The sequence below is a fragment of the Hesperophylax consimilis genome, chromosome 25, assembly GCF_061612785.1.
Source record: "Hesperophylax consimilis isolate HC1 chromosome 25, BYU_Hcon_1.0, whole genome shotgun sequence".
Classification (NCBI taxonomy): domain Eukaryota; kingdom Metazoa; phylum Arthropoda; class Insecta; order Trichoptera; family Limnephilidae; genus Hesperophylax; species Hesperophylax consimilis.
The window spans coordinates 28,820,405-28,840,315 of record NC_142860.1 but is presented as its reverse complement, the minus strand read 5'-3'; the positions used below and the strand labels follow the sequence as shown (position 1 = coordinate 28,840,315).

The following is a 19,911-nucleotide window of genomic DNA, read 5'->3' as shown; positions in this document are numbered from 1 at the left end:
TTATTGTTAATTATATCCACAAAATTAAATGATAAAAACGAGATATTTTGAGGCATCTATCGATCAACATTCAAAGGTCTTCGAACGCATATTGTAGTACTGCCAACAGTGCCAACAAACAACTTACTACCGAAATTATAATATATCGAATGAGAGTTAGTCAGTTTTATCCGGTTGCACCGCCATCTAGCAAAGGAAATAATTATTGTACTGCCATTCTAAGGAAAACATAACAAAAGAGTCGTAAGGTACTACGGCATCTAGCGAAAAACTGCTAAACTCGAATATAAGCACGGCCGAGGTCGGTCAGGGGGTCTTCATTACCGACATTATTTATTTTACCTACATTACCGCCGTCTAACGGAACCCAGCTAAGTTCGAATATAAACATGGCCGGTCAGGTGTCATGGCATCTGCCTTGCCGGCCGAGCACACGTCACGGCTGTCCCGTTGAAGAACAACGTTGCGAGCAGCTGTCGTCCGTCGACTGCGGAAAATGTTATTTCCAAAATGGTAGAATCCCTACAAATGTTTTTATTCCTTTTCAAATCCAAGTACCGTCGGAAATACGCGTGGCTGCCGCCCTTCCTGTGCTCAGTGCTCCTGTTCCTAGTGATATTCTGCCTGGAGCAAGTGTCGGGCAAGTGTAACAGTGATCAGCCTTGCTCCAATGGGGTGTGTAAAAATGAAACCTGTATCTGCAACGAAGGATGGCAAGGGCCTGAGTGTCAGTACTGCGGAGGCAAGATCAGGTAATTCATATTGCACACATACTCCATTCCCCGCCACTAAACCCCGAATACCCCGTTTACCGCCATTGTTTGATAAGTCGGTTCACTGACCCAGCAATCTGACAGCTCCAATTTTGAATGTCAAGTTTACAAATTAATTGGCTTCAAAACCGAATTACTCATCCGTCCACGTATAAACTAACAACTTGACCACGTATTGTCGGAGCTTTTAGTGACCAACATCTTATTTATCACGTTTTCTTCTCATAATCTTTCGAGTAGAATGTAAACATGGGAAGCCTAGTTCAAATGACATGACGATAAACATAATGAAATTGGCACAACGATTGAAAATGTCTCATTTGATTCAAAACCCATCTTAAATCCTTATTAATTTTAATAGTTAAACACGTTTTCTAATCTAATAACAAAATCAGTGTTGTGACCTTTCAATATTATTCTTAAAGTGGAGAAGAAAAATAATGTCACAATATTAAGCATATTATACTTCAGAGTTGTTTAATTTCATGGCGGAAAGAACACCTTTTACTCAATTAGCTCAAAAACACAATAATACTAACTTAGAACTTCTGCATATTATATCATAACATGCTTTGTGAATCATTTTCCAATAACAATAAAGTTGCTTTAAAAATGGGTCAATTTTTACAAGAATATATTATCGTTATTTATGTCTCATTTCAAATTAGATGTCAAAATAATCCAAAATGACAGTATGACTTGTTGGACAGTTTCATCTAATTGGTTTTTAGTGTATGGCTTTTTGTGAATCCTTTAATAAAACCACTGCTGTGTTAACATCGCTTATTTGATTCCAATAAGTGATCCATCCACCCACATTCACAGATTTACTAACTAATGTCTCCTCTGTTGTGTTAACATCGCTTATTTGATTCCAATCAGTGATCCATCCACCCACATTCACATATTTACTAACTAATGTCTCCTCTGCTGTGTTAACATCGCTTATTTGATTCCAATCAGTGATCCATCCACCCACATTCACATATTTACTAACTAATGTCTCCTCTGCTGTGTTAACATCGCTTATTTGATTCCAATCAGTGATCCATCCACCCACATTCACATATTTACTAACTAATGTCTCCTCTGCTGTGTTAACATCGCTTATTTGATTCCAATCAGTGATCCATCCACCCACATTCACATATTTACTAACTAATGTCTCCTCTGCTGTGTTAACATCGCTTATTTGATTCCAATCAGTGATCCATCCACCCTCATTCACATATTTACTAACTAATGTCTCCTCTGCTGTGTTAACATCGCTTATTTGATTCCAATCAGTGATCCATCCACCCTCATTCACATATTTACTAACTAATGTCTCCTCTGCTGTGTTAACATCGCTTATTTGATTCCAATCAGTGATCCATCCACCCTCATTCACATATTTACTAACTAATGTCTCCTCTGCTGTGTTAACATCGCTTATTTGATTCCAATCAGTGATCCATCCACCCTCATTCACATATTTACTAACTAATGTCTCCTCTGCTGTGTTAACATCGCTTATTTGATTCCAATCAGTGATCCATCCACCCTCATTCACATATTTACTAACTAATGTCTCCTCTGCTGTGTTAACATCGCTTATTTGATTCCAATCAGTGATCCATCCACCCTCATTCACATATTTACTAACTAATGTCTCCTCTGCTGTGTTAACATCGCTTATTTGATTCCAATCAGTGATCCATCCACCCTCATTCACATATTTACTAACTAATGTCTCCTCTGCTGTGTTAACATCGCTTATTTGATTCCAATCAGTGATCCATCCACCCTCATTCACATATTTACTAACTAATGTCTCCTCTGCTGTGTTAACATCGCTTATTTGATTCCAATCAGTGATCCATCCACCCTCATTCACATATTTACTAACTAATGTCTCCTCTGCTGTGTTAACATCGCTTATTTGATTCCAATCAGTGATCCATCCACCCTCATTCACATATTTACTAACTAATGTCTCCTCTGCTGTGTTAACATCGCTTATTTGATTCCAATCAGTGATCCATCCACCCTCATTCACATATTTACTAACTAATGTCTCCTCTGCTGTGTTAACATCGCTTATTTGATTCCAATCAGTGATCCATCCACCCTCATTCACATATTTACTAACTAATGTCTCCTCTGCTGTGTTAACATCGCTTATTTGATTCCAATCAGTGATCCATCCACCCTCATTCACATATTTACTAACTAATGTCGCCTCTGCTGTGTTAACATCGCTTATTTGATTCCAATAAGTGATCCATCCACCCACATTCACAAATTTTATTATATGCTATCCTTACTTACATTTTTGTAACGGAAAATCCATGTAACTCGAAAATATCACGGCTAGACTGGTTTGTTGAAATCTTCAAATGCGATTTGCTCAATTGCCCCTTTTTTGGGTTGCGTGGTTTTGTCAAAACACGGCAGTTCTGTGACAGGGTCATCAGGGCGGTACTGTTTCTTATTCTTATACCACGGTGGTGTTATTTTGGTGTTTTAATGTTAGAAGTGTATCAGAAAGTACTCTAAGATATTCCCTATTTATCTATATTTATTTATTATTTATACCTATTTATCGCTAGAGATTATTGAATTTGTGGTCTATGTGATGTGTTTATCAAAATAATGTTTCGGCATATTTTACATAATTAAATTGAATTTTTAATGACCTTTCCTGAACAACTGACATATTTGATGTGGGCATTTCTATCTTTAAAACTCAAATTAGTTGTGTGGAAATTTCTATTGTCATGATAATTTCATGTTATTATTCTAATATAAAGAATTGATCCTGTCACCGTTACCAATAAACCGTAGAATAGACGTCAAGTGTTTAGTTTTATATTTATTTATAAAACTAGCTCTACCCCGCCGCGCGTTGGGTCTCACTCTGTCTGTGCAGGTAGAGAAACAATAGCGCGTGTTGCTTTTATGTCCAACAGGTAGCGCCATAAATAAACCACCCACAGATGGCGCTGTTTTTCAAAAAGATCATGTTTTTACCTGTCACAGGTGACATCTATATAATATAGGTATATAAAAACTCACACGTATTTGAATGCAAAGCAATCGGTGAAGAACATTTGGAGATTTAAGATTTTGAACAAACGAACATTTACATTTTTATTTATATAGAAGATTATCATTGTGTGCATTTACAGCAATTTTATTATTAAAGAATCTACCAACTGAGAAAGCATTCTATCCAGTGAGTGGCGGATGTCATACCTTATATTTACAGCGCCTATAATAATCATTGTCTACAATAGTGATGCATTCGACTCACAAAGAACACGCTCTAGAATAGTTGTCAATTGCACAATCTGCGCATTTTCCATCACCCCCCTGTAACCAAACCTAATTCACGCCCACTTTAGGAACTACACCTACTTAATTCTAATATTAATACTTGGCTAATTGTGATTGCGCCATATTAGTGATAAATCACTTCTAGGCCACTTGATAAAGCTAATTTTAAAAAATAACTTTATTCTCTTCTTAATCATGGTGTTTAACGTCTGCGGTTTGGATTTGGCTTCTTCCACAAATGCTCTCCGCTGGCTGCCTTCAATTCTCCATCCCAGTCTCCCGTCCTGCTCCAATCCTCTTCCACATAGTCTATCCATCTCTTCCTCGATCTGCCTCTGAGTCACTTCCACTGGGGCACCCATTCATCTGGCAGTTGGCAGTATTTCTACATATGGCAGTCTTTAGGACCTACTAATTCTTACAATGCGAGCTTAATTGTCGGCCTCCATGGTCGGAGGGATAGAGCTCTTGGATATGAATCCGGAGTTCCCCGATTCAAATTCCGGCGTGTCCAAGAAAATATTATTTGATTAGTTTGTGTTGTTTGACAATTAATTAATTTAAAATAATACATAGCATAATTGCAACACATTCCAGAGTGGATAATACCTTGCTAGAAATGGCTTTAACTACTAGATCTGGATAGCCAGGTACTACCCCACTTACCTCCTTCCCTACCCCAATTGGGGATCCCAGAGTTTCACTGTCTCCCGATATTGGGACTGCTATGCTGTGCTCACATTTAAAAAACAACAAACAATTTGATTTTGGAGTTCATGATTTATTGGAGGTCGACAGCACAGAAGCCCACAAACATTCCTATGTGAATATGACATTAGAAAGGAGCTTTGAATGATATTATTAGGTTTCATCAAATAGAAGTGGATAGACAAACCAACAAATGTTATTTCCCTGTGAATTCCACATTTTTTGTTAAAACTTTTATTTTTACCACCTCCACATTTGAAAGCGCAAAATGCAACAATTATCTCAGCCTGACATTTTTGTGGGTTACGCCACTTCTGCGCTGACCGCCTCATTTGTTTAGTGCATTTTCTAGCATAATTCCATAGATTTTGCTTCTTTGTTTTGAGTTAGGCACCACGTCGCACAACCTTAGTCATATAAAAAAATTCTGTTCACAAACACACACGTATTCGAATGCAACGTTGTGTCAAAATTTAAAAAAAATTGGTGAAGAACTTTGGGAGATTTAAGATTTTGAACAAACGAACATTTACATTTGATTAACTTTGATTTGAGATTTTCACTGCCATGTATTGTAGTGATTCACTGTATTGTAGTGATTTATTTTTTAGGTATTATGCTATGTTGCACTACTTCCTTCTTTAGCCAACCTTTCGTACATTTTTGTTGTTTGTTTTTGGGGTGTTATGCCGTGTTGCGCTAACTCCTTCTTTAGCCGACGTTTCGGACAGCGTTGCAGTGTCCATCATCAGGGCAGATCCGGTAGATCCGAAGATGTGTAAATTTTGGTTGTCGAGTTTGTGCTTATTTATTTGTGGCCTGGGCCCGTCCAAGTGAAATATAAAACCATTGCATTTATACCTTGATACTGGGTACGTCTACTCTAACCGCTGTCAATCGGTTTTCTAATTCTAGAATTCGCCACAAGATGGCGCCACTTCCGTTGGCATTTCGCACTTGGACGGGCCCAGGCCACAAATAAATAAGCACAAACTCGACAACCAAAATTTACACATCTTCGGATCTACCGGATCTGCCCTGATGATGGACACTGCAACGCTGTCCGAAACGTCGGCTAAAGAAGGAGTTAGCGCAACACGGCATAACACCCCAAAAACAAACAACAAAAATGCTTTTGGCCGTGAGAATCTAAAAACTTACCTGACTAACCTTTCGTACAGTATTACAATGTCCATTAGAGGTGAGTCGTACTAGCTCTTCTTGGTACTTGGAACAATTGGTACAAGTATGAATAAATACCTAGTCCAAATACCTGTTCCCTAGTATTTCACTTGCTCATTACATGGGGGGGGGGGGGATTGTTAGAGAATTTCTAAAAAAGTAATACCCGCAAAAAAATGTGATTCCCACAACAACTTTTCAAATCCATTATGGGGGGGGGGGGTTGCTAGAGGATTTCAATTTCAATGGAGCAAAATAAAATAAATTTTTAAAACTTTATTTATTTCTCTCCGAACGAACCGGTTTCGGAGATTCTCATCTTACCTAACCTAATTAATTTGATAAATGAGTCTTAGCACGGAAAACTTGCTACCTACATAAGAGGCCCCAAGAAGTAAAATTATTAAATGACTGTCATCCCATACAACGAAAGCGAATTTTCATTTTATAATGAAAATTAGAATGTTAAAATTTAAATTTCCCAAATGCAGATTGCCTTTTATAGTAATTAAGGTGAAACAAAAGGACGACACAGTGCTACTAATAAACATGGACGGAAATAAACAACATGGCCAACACAGATACATCAATGAACTAAAATAAGTGGTTTGACATAAATTTACTACTTAACACTGTGTTTAAAAAAAAATTATTATATACAATTCTGCATAAAAAACAAGGAAAACTAAAGAAAAATAAATTATAATCTACTCTAAGCAAATACACAACAACATAATAATATCTGTAATATCTTGTGTTTAGTGATAGAAAGCCAAACAGAAATAAAATATCTATACATTACAGTAGACAAATTAATGGATAAAATCGACCACACACATTAACGTACTCAAAGACAGAGTGAGGAAACTAAGATACATCATAGATTCAAAAAAATAATAATTAAAAAATAATTCCACTTAAATCATATAGGTACATATTCATCAGAACTTCTGTTTAAAGAATTTAAAGTCAGAAAACTAAATGCATTATTTTTATATCACGTAATTTTACAAATTTACAAAGAAAATAGTCTAAATAAAACTGCACCTTTAAAAATAATAGAAAACCCAGATAAACATCAACTCTCACAACTAGAAAAAGTAATTAAAAAAACAGTGCAATTCAACTATAAATATCTTGGAGTGATTTTTTTTAATACATTATCAGAAAGTCTTAGAAATAACAATAAACATTTTAAATACCACCTTAAAAATACACTGAAAATATAAACAGAATACTAATAGTAAAAATAACGAACATAATATTACACCCCCACATACACAAGCCAAGCTTTATTATGGTGGTGCATCAGATTTTAAATGCCAACAAAGAACACAGTGAAAATATTTTTTTTATAAAGCCCTAATATTTTATTTCTAGATGGCGCCACTTTCGTTCACAGTTCGCACAAGATAGCTTCCAATTTTCGAAAGCGAGAAATAATACATTAGCCGTGCACTAATTATGTGCACTAGGTAGGAAGCGCCCGGCCGGACCTCGTCTCCGGCGATGCTTTTGTACTCTTGCTAAAACCTTTTTTAACTGGTGGACGCATACTGTGGGAATTTATTGACAATACCAGTCGAGATCGCGCTGATCGCGATCTACTAAATTCAGTGTCATATCCTTTCTTGCTTACTCACCTACATAAGAAGAGTGTTTCCCTAATATTCAAAGATTAGGGAAACACTCTTCTTATGTAAGCGAGTAACGAGATGCCTATACATATGCCCCGCCCTCGGTATGAATACGCGAGACGCGCAAGACTAGCGAGACGCGTAAGACGTCCAATACTCGCAAGACGTGCAATACTCGCAAGACGTACAATACTCGCAAGACTCGCAAGACGTGCAATACTCGCAAGACGCGCAAGACTCGCAAGACGCGCAATACTTAAGAACAAATACTAAGTACGAAAGTCTCTTTGAAATATCTGTTCCAAACATCTGTTCTAGTAAATACGCTTCACCTCTAATGTCCATCATCAGGGCAGATGGGCACGTCTAATACCCATAATACAGCATAATACCCCAAAAATAAATCACTATAATACTTTTGAAAACAAGGGTCCCATTCGAGAAAACAAGGGTCCCATTCGAGAAAACAAGGATCCCATTCGAGAAAACAAGGGTCCCATTCGAGAAAACAAGGATCCCATTTGAGAAAACAAGGGTCCCATTCGAGAAAACAAGAAAATGAATTTTGATTTAAACATTTATATCTTTGAACCATAAAATTATTGTCCGAAATTAAAACCTACTTTTATAATACGACTCCATAATCTGAAGTTGTAGTCAGTGTTGGGCCATTTAGTGATGTTTATTTGTGAAAAATGTATGTTTTTTATTAATTACAATTTTTTTTTCACTAAGCACAAATCATTACAAAAACAAAAACCACTTCCGCATCTTTGATGCGATAAGGATAAGTTACACGTGTTACAGGTTTAAATATAGTTTCCTTTTGATAAAATATTTTCCCACACAAAAGACAAGAGCTTGAAGATGAGTAAGAATTCGTTCACATTTTTAAATAGATGTACCATTGATGTATTATACTAGATTAGCCCTGTCTAGTTAAATTCATTTTAAAAATAACGCCACTTAGCGTACGTCACAAATATGGAGATGAACTTAACAACCCAACTCTGTTTAAACTCCTTGTACAAGCGTTCAAACTCGTAAGCGAAACCACGGAGAATTTGTTGTCAAAGGTGTTATAATATGGACATAATTCAAATTTAAATATTTGGAACTCGGTTATTTTTGTGATTGAAAAAATGAACTTGCCCAGCATAGCTGAGAAGCAAAATAGACCAACAAAAGGTAAAACGCAATGCACAGTGCTCATTTCGCATTGCGACATAATGCGTGGGCCTTTTCATAAATGTGCATGTGAACCAAAACAAAATTGTGTTGGGGTTATTTTTAAATGAATATGCCGTCTCTAGTCTAATTTAGTCTATGAGATGTACATATTGTTGGGACCCGCACAAAGAGATTGATATAAAATATTCAAATAAAATTATCAGACAGCAATGCCTTTTCCGTCATTCAAGTGGGGCCGGTGTAAAAGGTAGAACTGCCCTTCCCGCCAGAAATGTGTTAACTACAATTAAAAATATTATTTGGAGGCATTCTTTTTACATCCTACCAAACCCGAGGTAAATCTAATTTAATTTGAATAAAATAGTCAAATAACGTCTTCATTTTAAACCATATAACCACTTCCTCGTGGTAATTTCTGTTTCCTCAAACTATACTTTCTGTTTTTTTTTTTATCTATATATTTGGGTTTCATTTTCATAATATGTGTACCATGTGTACTTGAATATTTTGTTTATCTTTCCAACCAAAATACGTAATGTGTTTATTATTATCTATATTTTGTTTATATTGGGGACATCAGATCAGCTGTTGAGGTCATGTTTATAAAGTGATCCATGTTTGCGTTAAAAGATAATAATTTAAAGGTAAATAACATTACGATTGTGTTGTAGTCATGATGTTTGAAAGAGAGAGTGTGCGTGATGAATACGAATATGAATGATGAATACTTGGAGCAGGTTGATGTGTTTGTATATTTAGGAAGTATGTTCTAGAGAGATGAAAAGGCTGACAGAGATATTGAAAAAAGGGTAAATGCAGGAAACTACATTAATGGAAGACTGAACACTGTTAGCGCTAACAATTGTCCAATGAAGCGTAGCTAGCAGTCCAAAATGAAGCGCTGGTACCTACCCTGATATATGGCAGTGACACATGGAACTGAGAAAGAAATAAAGCTGACTGAATGCTGTAAAAATGAGATCCCTGGGGTGTATGTGTGTTAAAACCATGTTTAATGGTATGATTCACAAAGAATGCAAGGCGTAATAAGTAAGTTTAAGAAAGGGACGCTTAAATGGTTTGGGCATGTAAAGCGAATGAATGAAGAAAGGAGTGTAAGGAGAATACATGACGGGAACGCCCGAAGAAGACATGGCATGATCAAGTGAACCAGATACTTGAGTCGCACCATGTCAAGAGTCGGAATAACAGAAGATGATGTTTGAATGTGAATGAGGCAAGGAGTTGTTTGGCGGTCTGTCCTCTCTTCCTACCCCTACAGGAAACGGTTTAATGGTTAGTTAGTTATAAGTGTGGCCACATCTTTAATCTGTTTTTATCTTTCAACATATTATTGTAATCGTTATTTCAAATAAAACCCCCTGATTTTATTTATACGCAACTCAGTGGAAATATTTTTTTGGTTCCTGATGCAAAATATTCAACATCTTCAGTGTAAATAAAACCTGTCCATGTGTTTATAGAATTGAGTGCAGTACTGGTGTTGAGTACCTCATACAAGATTCACTACAAATGTCCCATACAAAACCATAAAATGTTCCGCAACCTCACTAAATATTTTTGTCCCAACTGTTTTTCTTTGTATTACTACAAAAGGTTTTGTTTTAAAAACAAATACATAATATATTAGGACCACATTATTCATTTTGTGTACGCTACATTTTTGTATATGAAAATATTCTCAGGAAGATTTTAGTTTCTTTTCGGCTCTTTCACACTTCACCATTTGCAAATGAAAATATTCTAAATCCACTAATTAAAACCCAAAAAGCCATATTGAAAATTATACTGAAGTCCCTGTAAGAACTAGCACTGACAAAATCTTTAACTGTCTTAACATCATTCCAATCAACCAGTAAGAGCCGGCAAGACTATTAAAAATTTATTGAGACCATTTTGTTCAAGTACCTGTAGACAATACCATGCTTGATAAAGTGACATTTCGGTTTTTGTTTTTAACCCAGTAGAAGGCAGAAGAAGGCCGTATCCAAAGGCAAAATGAATGTACAAGGCCGACACTGCAGTTGCAGTGCTTCGTGACGTGCGTGGGCATAATCCTTTAGCACTGCAAATACAGGACTCCAGCTCCTAGGGGTTAACCAACTCTTTTCTAAAACAATATTCTTTTACATTCATCAATACAAAACACAAGAAATAACAACTAACACATGTATTAGAAACAGTAGATCTCAGGATCAACCAACAAGTAACTACGAATACGACATTTGGACAAAAAAAGCTTCTAATGATAGAGTTCCGAGCACGGCCACACTAGCGTCAATCGCTTCCGAGCGCCTGCGATACTATCACAGGCGTACTCAAGTCCTTTTGTGATCGCCGACCTACTTGTCTTGCTTCTATAAATATAATCTGCTTGAACTAATATATTGTTATGAATCTCTTGGGAATAATTTGCCATTTCACTCCAATTCTTAAAAAAATATGTGTTTTCGTCTAATTTTGTACTTAAATCAAATAAAAATAATTTTTGTGACACCAGAGTTGTAAAAAACTCATCATCTTTCTCTGTAAAAACCCTCCATTTTTTTAAATAATTTCAAGCAAAATTTATAAACCAACCACTGCAGCGTGCGTAAATGCGGATCTGTCGCTGTCGCTGCGCGTCAGTGACGCTGCTGTGCTCGGAAGTCTACCTTTATACTATGATGTTAAGCTCTGCTCCCGTTAGTACTCAAGCCATAGCCCAGTCCATTTAATTAAGTTCATTAGGGTTATCACTGTTAGAAATCTCTTTTTAGCAGCTGTACTCTGGACCTAACTCTCTCGTTCAATCTTCTCATTCTACCTGTACTCTACGTAATTTAATACATATTGACAGAAATTACAGTTCGCTATAATGAAATGGAATAACATTACATGCAATATGGTTTACCTTCTTGTTCTGGAAACCACACCATTTGTAGATATTGCAACGAGTGACATTTGAATATTTCTATGGAATGTTTCCTCCTTTACGGGACAGTGTTGTACCGCAGATGCACAACTTCCTGTGCATTATTGTTTAATCAATCTTGAGATATCATCATTCGTAACAACACTCCATCCGTGTGGTTTGAAAATAAATAAATTAGATTGGGTTTGCTTTTGGAATAGATACCACATTGTTACATTATTTTCTGCTGGTTTTTATCCTTTAGGAGAGTATGACCGTACCTTGTACATCCGTAAAGGAGTATGGACGTACATCGAACGGCGGTGTTTGTAGGAATCCTCCCAATAATAATATTCAATAAATAAAAATACATTTTTTTAAAGATATACATATACATTTGCAGATTTTGATATTTGTGTTTAACCTCTCAGACAAAGACATTTATTTACTATGTGTTCCTTTGAGAACTGTCAAAACGTGATAATTTTTGTGTTATTTACGAGTTTTGCTAAAAGCTTCATAACTCTTGTTTTGGGAAACGTAGCCTCATTCTAAAATATGTTTTGGAAAGATTATGAAATCCACTATCGCATTGTGTTGTTATAAGTAAATATTTGCGTTTCTAAATATACATTTTATGAAAACGTCAAAAATATGTAAGAATCGCTTACCATTATTTCAAAGCCGTGAAAAATGTACTTTTTTCTGAGTATCATAAAGAAATAACACTTTATATATTGAAAAAATATAATTAAAAACTATTAGTCACCTCAAAATATTAACCGTCCAAACTAAAATATTTTTAATAAATTATTTAGAAACGCAATAAATCATGAACGAACAAGATGACAGATCCAATCGGCTTAGATAATGCACCTCTACGTTCCATAGATATTCTTGAATACAGACGCGTAGCGTTATTCATTATCGATACTCTGTTTTTTAAATCATGGCAATCCGTATACTAGTGATGGAAATAAATCGATTTTTGTAAAATCTCGCGCGTTTACGTAAAAAGACGTTCTAATGTCTTGACTGCTATTATCATATTTACGTCTTTTGACGTTCTAATGTTCTGAGTGGTTAATCAACCCAGTGAAAGTAATATCCAAAGGCAAAATGAGTGTATAAGGTCGACACTGCAATTGCAGCGCTTCGTGACATGCGCGGGCACAATTCTTCTGTACTGCAAATGCAGGGCTCTGGCTCCTGGGGGTTAATATCGGATTAATTCGGTTATTTTGATATTATGTATTTTTTAACAAATTTTGATTTTTTTACAAAATGAATACTATTTTAAAAAATGGGAATTTTCAAGGTAACAAAAATCGTTTACCGGTATCTCATCAAAATGACAGTTCAACACACCCATAAAAAGTCATGAAAAGTGATGAAACAAAAACTTGGTTAAATAGGTTACATACGCAACTATTTAAGCTAGTTTTTGTTTCATCACTTTTAATGACTCCTTATCACTTTTTAAAAGTGTGTTTAATTGTCATTTTGATGAAATATCATGGAACCGGAGCGAGTGATACAACATAAGCAACATTTCAATTGTGGTCTTTCAATAGGGCGATACTGAGAGTATCTTCCATTCTGGAATGTGCTGCAAATATACCACATATTGATGAATTAATAAGACAAACAAATAAATTTAATTTACTTGCGCACGCCTGGATTTGAACCTGCGATCTCCGGATTCAAAGTCGAGAGCCTTACCCCTCGACCATGGAGGCTCTCATATTATATTTTTCAAGTTTGTATTTCCAGTCTTACCGCTTGCGCTTGCACTTAAGATCTTTAAAAAAATGCATAATTTCAAATTAATTATCAGTGTGATTGTTTGATATTTCCAGACTGGTAGAGCCCCGGGGCTTCATCCATGACGGGCCAGGGAACTACTCCATCGGGGTGAAGTGCAGCTGGCTGATAGACGGAGGGGGCCCCAACACCACGGTGCGGCTGCACATCGAGGAGTTCGCCACGGAGTGCGGCTGGGATCACCTCTACGTATACGATGGCGACAGTGTCGACTCTCCTCTGCTGGCCGTCTTCAGGTCTGTCTCATCATCATCATTATCACGGTGCTACATTCCAACCTCGCCACTCACCTTCAGTCCTCAGTCCTTCCAGTCCTGCTCCAATCCTCTTTATCGATCTGCCTCTAGGTCACTCTAGTCACCGGCGCAATCACTTGGTCTGTAAATAGCGACTGTTGATCTCCTGCCATACAAAGAAGTAGTTGAAGATGTTCAACCACATCTGCTTTAATGGAGAACATTGCAAGGCTTATTCTAAATATGGGCTAAAGAAACAGTTGTATTTTTTATAATAATTCCAAACAGGAATTTTCTTCTTCATGGGGATGCTATGTGGAGGATTACCTTCCATTGAAATACAGGTAGAAAAAAACACCCGAACAGATTTATTTTATACTAGCTATGAACCTCCACGCGTTGCTGCAGCAAATAAACAATAGCGCGTGTTGCTTTTACGTCCAACAGATGCCACGGTTTTAAAAGAAGAGCTTGTTTTTACCTGCCACAGGTGACATTTATATAGTATCAGTTGCAATGTACGTTGGGTGGCAGTGCAATAATACAGTACAATATACTGTGTAATACACATGGGGCATGGAAAACATTACGGGTACAAAATATAATCCCAACTAAGTTCTATCTGTCTTTCTGAATTTAAGATACGAAATTGGCACTGAGTTTATGAAAGCACATAGAAAGGGGGTAGAATAGTCAAGCTTACATAGTTCAATCGGTGAGCGGAAGTGTGGCCGGCCATTGTCCACGTGCGGCGTGCACGTCGAAATATGAGCATACAAGTTAGTCTATACTATATTGCCTTCTTAAAAAGCTATTATTTTAGTGTGATTATCCAGACGTTAGTCAGGATATTCTTTTTTATCCGGATTCAGCTTCCGGAGCACGGGATGCGACTCAGGATTCCGAGAGGGTGAGGCGGGGCGCGTCAGGAACGGCGTGGGCGATTAGTTCTAAATTTAGTGGCCAAGAGATGCTGCCACTTGCGGCGAACGCAACAACTAGCACGTGGCGAGTTTGACTATTATTATTATTCACTTCGATTCAAACCACTATGTGAAACAAAATTTCAAAACAATCAGTGAAGAATTTTCGGAGATTTAAGATTTTGAACAAACGAACATTTACATTTTTATTTATATTTGATAATAATTCAGTGGAACAGTAATCAAAAGTAAAATAATTTCATTTTAAAATTATAAAGAACCCACGCAGAAGAAAAGTATTATGCTAACCTTCATTGTTATGATTACTGAGATATGTTATTGTAGCCTTCTTTTAACTATATTCCGTGCAGTTGAACACACCTACAATTTCTGCCAAAGTGTCTAAATGACTCGGTCCTAATTTTATTGTTGCAATTAAAAAGAATCTTCGATCGAGTAGTTCTAGTTGGTATGTTGAAGGTGATTAGATTTAATAAATCAGGGCTGTCTATAATTCCATTAATAATTTTAAAAGTTAAGCCGGAAACAAGTCTTCTATCTTAGAGTTTTAATAATTTTAATTCTTTCATCAAGTGGTTTTAATTTACGGTTTCTATTGGTAGACCGAGTTAGATATATCTTAGAAATTTATGCTGAATTTTTTCGATGGAATGTAAATAGATTTTAAAATGAGGGAACCAGAAAGAAGAATTATATTCGACTTGACTTTGAACTAAAGAAGTATACATGATTTTTAATGTTGATATGTTTTTAAAGTCTCGGCCATTAACAAGAATGAAGCCAAGCCCTTTATTTGTTACTGTATTGATGTGAGAAATAAAATTACATTTGGAATCGAAAATAATTCCAAGATCGTTAATTTCATTGACAGAGGTGAGGGAAACATTGTTCATTTTAATTGATTGTTGATTTCTTCTAAAAAATCTTGTTATGAGGCATTTGCTGATGTTTAAATAATCTTAATATGTGGCGTTTGCTGATTTTTATATAATCCTATTACGTGGCATTTGCTGATGTTTAGATAATCTTATTACGTGGCATTTGCTCTCGTTTAGATAGTCTTATTACGTGGCATATGCTGATGTTTAGATAATCTTATTACGTGGCATTTACTGATGTTTAGATAATCTTATTATGCAACATTTGCTGGTGTTTAGATAATCTTTGTACATTGCATTTGTTTATGTTTAGATAATATTATTATGTGACATTTGCTGATATTTAGATAATCTTTTTATGTGGCATTTGCTGATATTTAGATAATCTTATTATGTGGCATTTGCTGATATTTAGATAATCTTATTATGTGACATTTGCTGATATTTAGATAATCTTATTATGTGGCATTTGCTGATTTTGACGAAGTTTGTTAAGTTTGCACTAATCTTTTATTATTTAAATTTATTTGAATGTGAAAAATCATCTATGGTTTAGAGCATTAAATCGTCGGCGAAAAGACCCACTTTAACATTATTATCAAATAGAGTAACAATATCATTAATTAACCGTAAAAAAAGTATTGGACCTAAATCACCAAATTTGTTGCAGAACTTGTAATTTACAGTTTATTATTTAAGAATCTAATATTAGTCAAATAAGTGATAATAATAGAACTTTATATTAAGATTTCCTGTTTTATGTTTTCTAAACTAAACTTGCCTGCTATCTTTTTTGTTGTTTATTTAGAATAAAAATTCTTACAATCGAGAACGAGTGTGTACGACAGCCAGGAGGCCAATATCCTCTATGTTATGCTCTCAAAATCTCTCTGTTGCTAGAAACCTAACTGCTAGCCCACCTCGGTTCACTTCATGGAGGGGCAAACCTATATACTACTGACATCTGTTGAATAAGTCTATAACCTCTAAGATCTATCACACTTCCAAGTTTATTCTCACATATTACAGTCATTACGGTTTTCTTTTTTTGGCCTGAAGGCCCCTTTGTTGATGTGTCACTCTTGTACAATCTGAGGCCACTCGCACCAACTTGTGATGTATGTAGCATGTTTCACTTGGTTTATAATGAGTTCTCTTCTTACAGCGGGCTGATGTACAAGGATTCGTACGCAGTACGCAGCGTGCCAGAGATAATGACGCACTCGGGCTCGGCGCTGCTGCACTTCTTCTCCGACGACGCGTACAACATGTCGGGCTTCAACATCTCCTACGCCATCAACGCCTGTCCCAGCAAGTATTCTAGTCAAAACTGCTCAGGTTAGTATAATCTTACAATTATACATATTGAATTTTGTGAATTTATGCATTCTGATTGATAATACATCATAATTATTTAGAATATAGGGAATGTGAGACATATCTGAAATATGTGTTTAAGTGGTTAGAGTGTATAATGTATGCAGGGCCGGCCCTAAAGTCAAAGGGTGCCCAGAGCGGACTGCTCCAATTGCGCCTGCACAGGACCGTACCTAAATGTATGGGTATTATGATTGAAATGTATTGCAGATGTAAGGACGCATAGCGTTATTTGTTTTTTGAAGGTACGGAGTTGGGTTTCGGTTTTTAAGTTACCAGGGAGAATGTGGAAGATTTTAGGAGCTTGGTAGATGAATTGTCTTTGAGCTGATGTAGTATTTTATTTTCTTTTATTTTTGTTTTGCTCCCAGGGCTTTGTTTAATAACAGAGTATACCTATAACAATATACAAAGTTTGACATAACAGTAAACTGATAAACTTAATATGAAACAATATTAGTAAAACATGTAACAGTATCATAAAATAATATAGAAACTAGCACCATACTACATATAAGACAACTCACTAAAACTACTTTACCAACTAAATGTAAACAAAACAAAATATATGGAAATAGGCAACAAAACGCATAACACGGAGTTAAAATTGAAAATTAATAATGAAAAAGTAAATGATATTAATTACCTGTGTGTAATACTCGATTCAAAACTCACTTTCACAGCAAATTTTGAATATCTGCTAAAGAAAGTATCAAAAAACGTCAATTTTCTTAAAAAATTAAGAAATAAACTAAATGGAAACACTATAGAGCTCATTTATAAAACTATAGTTGCTCCACATTTAGATTATTGTATTACTATATTATATTTGGCCAATGAAGGAAATTTGAATAAACTAGATGCTATACAGAATAGAGCTATGAGATGTATACTGGGAAAAGGCAAATACGCAAGCATTAATCAAATGAGAGAGCAGCTAAATTGGATTCCAATAAAAAAGAGACTGTTATTTAATGTGTTAATTTTTGTGCATAAAGTCATGAACAACCAAATGCCAAAATATTTTGAAGGATGAAATTGTTTTTAATAGAGATGTTCATAATTACGAAACCAGAAATGTAAATAGAATTAGATTGCCACATATGAAGAAATCAAAATCACAGAACTGCCTAACGTACAAAGGACTAAAGATGTATGATGAAATGCCTGAAAGTCTGAAGAATGTATGTATTTAAAAAGAAATGTTATGTTTATTGTAAAAATATTTAAAGTTACAAACTGAAATATTATCTTGTTTACATTAGTTTATATTCAAATGTTGTAATATATAACTAACTCAATAAATAATAAAATAAAAAAATTAAAAAAACTCTATTCTAATTTTTAGGATTCAACAAAGTGCTGGTATAGATTACGCTTAATTCTATAATTGAAGGCAACAAATATATCAATAGTACCCCCAAATTTGCTACCTAGATCATGCATCCTATTGGTTAGTGAGTGTCTGATAGTTGGTTGTCTATGGTACTTTATAGAGTCATTCAGTATAGTTTGGTATATAAGTGTATGTTTAGCCTGTAGGGGAGGCCAGGAATGTACAATAATTAAAAATATTTTTGTCAAAGATGATACCATTTTTTGTGCTCGAGGATAGTATCATTCTTGATAAAGTGACATATATTTTTTATGTGAAATGTCACAAAAGTCTTAACTGCTCCCAACCGTCTGAAGCCAGTGAGACTGGCATCCCCAATTACGGCTAAAGCCATTTCAAGCAATGTTTTACACCAGGGCGATACTCAGAGGATCTTCCACTTTTATTTTTGTCTTTAATCAACCCAGGAGGAGGTTATTTCCGAATGCAAAATGAATTTATCAGGTCAACAATGCAGTTGCAGTGGTCTGTATTTGTATAATTGTATAATTGCATGGGCATGATTCTTCAACATTGCAAATGCAGGGCTCTGGCCGCTAGGGGTTGGTCCATAAGTATATCTCTCTTACTTTACTTTTGTTTATAATTTGTGTGTATCAAAAATTATGACCATAAATTAAATACAGGATGGTTCTGTAGCATACATATTTATGTTATTGTAATAAAAAATTCAATGTTTCAGAACAAGATAATTATTTTAAATAATAAACAAACAATTTCAAAAGGTTAACTATGTGAAACTCGGCAAACAGGAGTCTGATAATATTAGCAGCATAAGAACTAATTCAATGTTTTTAAACTGATAAAATTATACACAAAGCAGCTTTGCTGATTCATCTAATGTTCATTATTTTGAATGCAATGTAAAACATTATGTTTGCTTGTATTTCTTTATCTTGGAAAGATTAATAATGTTAAACGGTGCTATAAAGATGATTCATTGCAAAATGTATGCAAAATATGATGTATATTTTTCTTTAATAAATTTCTCCTCATGAATCTCTCTCAGTGAATGGAAAATATGTAGCAAGCCAACTTGATTGATGTTGGGATTTACTAAAGATTATACTAGCTTTATTACGTGGCTCTGCCCAATTTTGATAAATATGGCAATTTGTTTTATTTTCTGACAGTCAAAATGGTATTTCGAAGCTCTATATTTTGATTTGAGTACTGCACAGGAATCCTAACTGCTCCCACCATCTGTAGGTGTAGGTGAGTGTATGGCATTAGGGTAACATTTGGTCACCAAACATGGCTAAAGCCATTTCAAGCAACGTTTCAATTCTGAATGGTGGTCGCATGCCGGGGTATGAATCACTATCTCCGAATTCATAATCAAGGATCCTAATCATTCAACCACAACCTCTCGTTTGAATGAATTATATCCACTCGAGTGATTTTTGGCATATTATTTATTTATTTATTTTGTAAGAGTAACAGCTTTTATATAATATACAATGATAGATATAAATATACAAGTTAACTGAAGTCAAGCCACAGAAGTTTCTTATGTTAAAGTGCATTAGAAAT

At 35.3% G+C, this 19,911-nt stretch overlaps 1 protein-coding gene across 1 annotated transcript in view; it reads left to right on the top strand.

Annotated features, from left to right (window-relative positions):
• The first annotated feature begins 445 nt into the window (after positions 1–445).
• dsd (attractin-like protein dsd) overlaps positions 446–19,911 on the top strand; it is a 54,168-nt gene continuing 34,702 nt past the window's right edge. Inside the window, exons 1-3 of the mRNA XM_089646733.1 lie at positions 446–752; positions 13,583–13,783; positions 16,771–16,943. Of these exons, the coding sequence (XP_089502859.1) occupies positions 511–752; positions 13,583–13,783; positions 16,771–16,943 (616 nt within the window). The 5' untranslated portion in view covers positions 446–510. The remainder of the gene's footprint in view (positions 753–13,582; positions 13,784–16,770; positions 16,944–19,911) is intronic.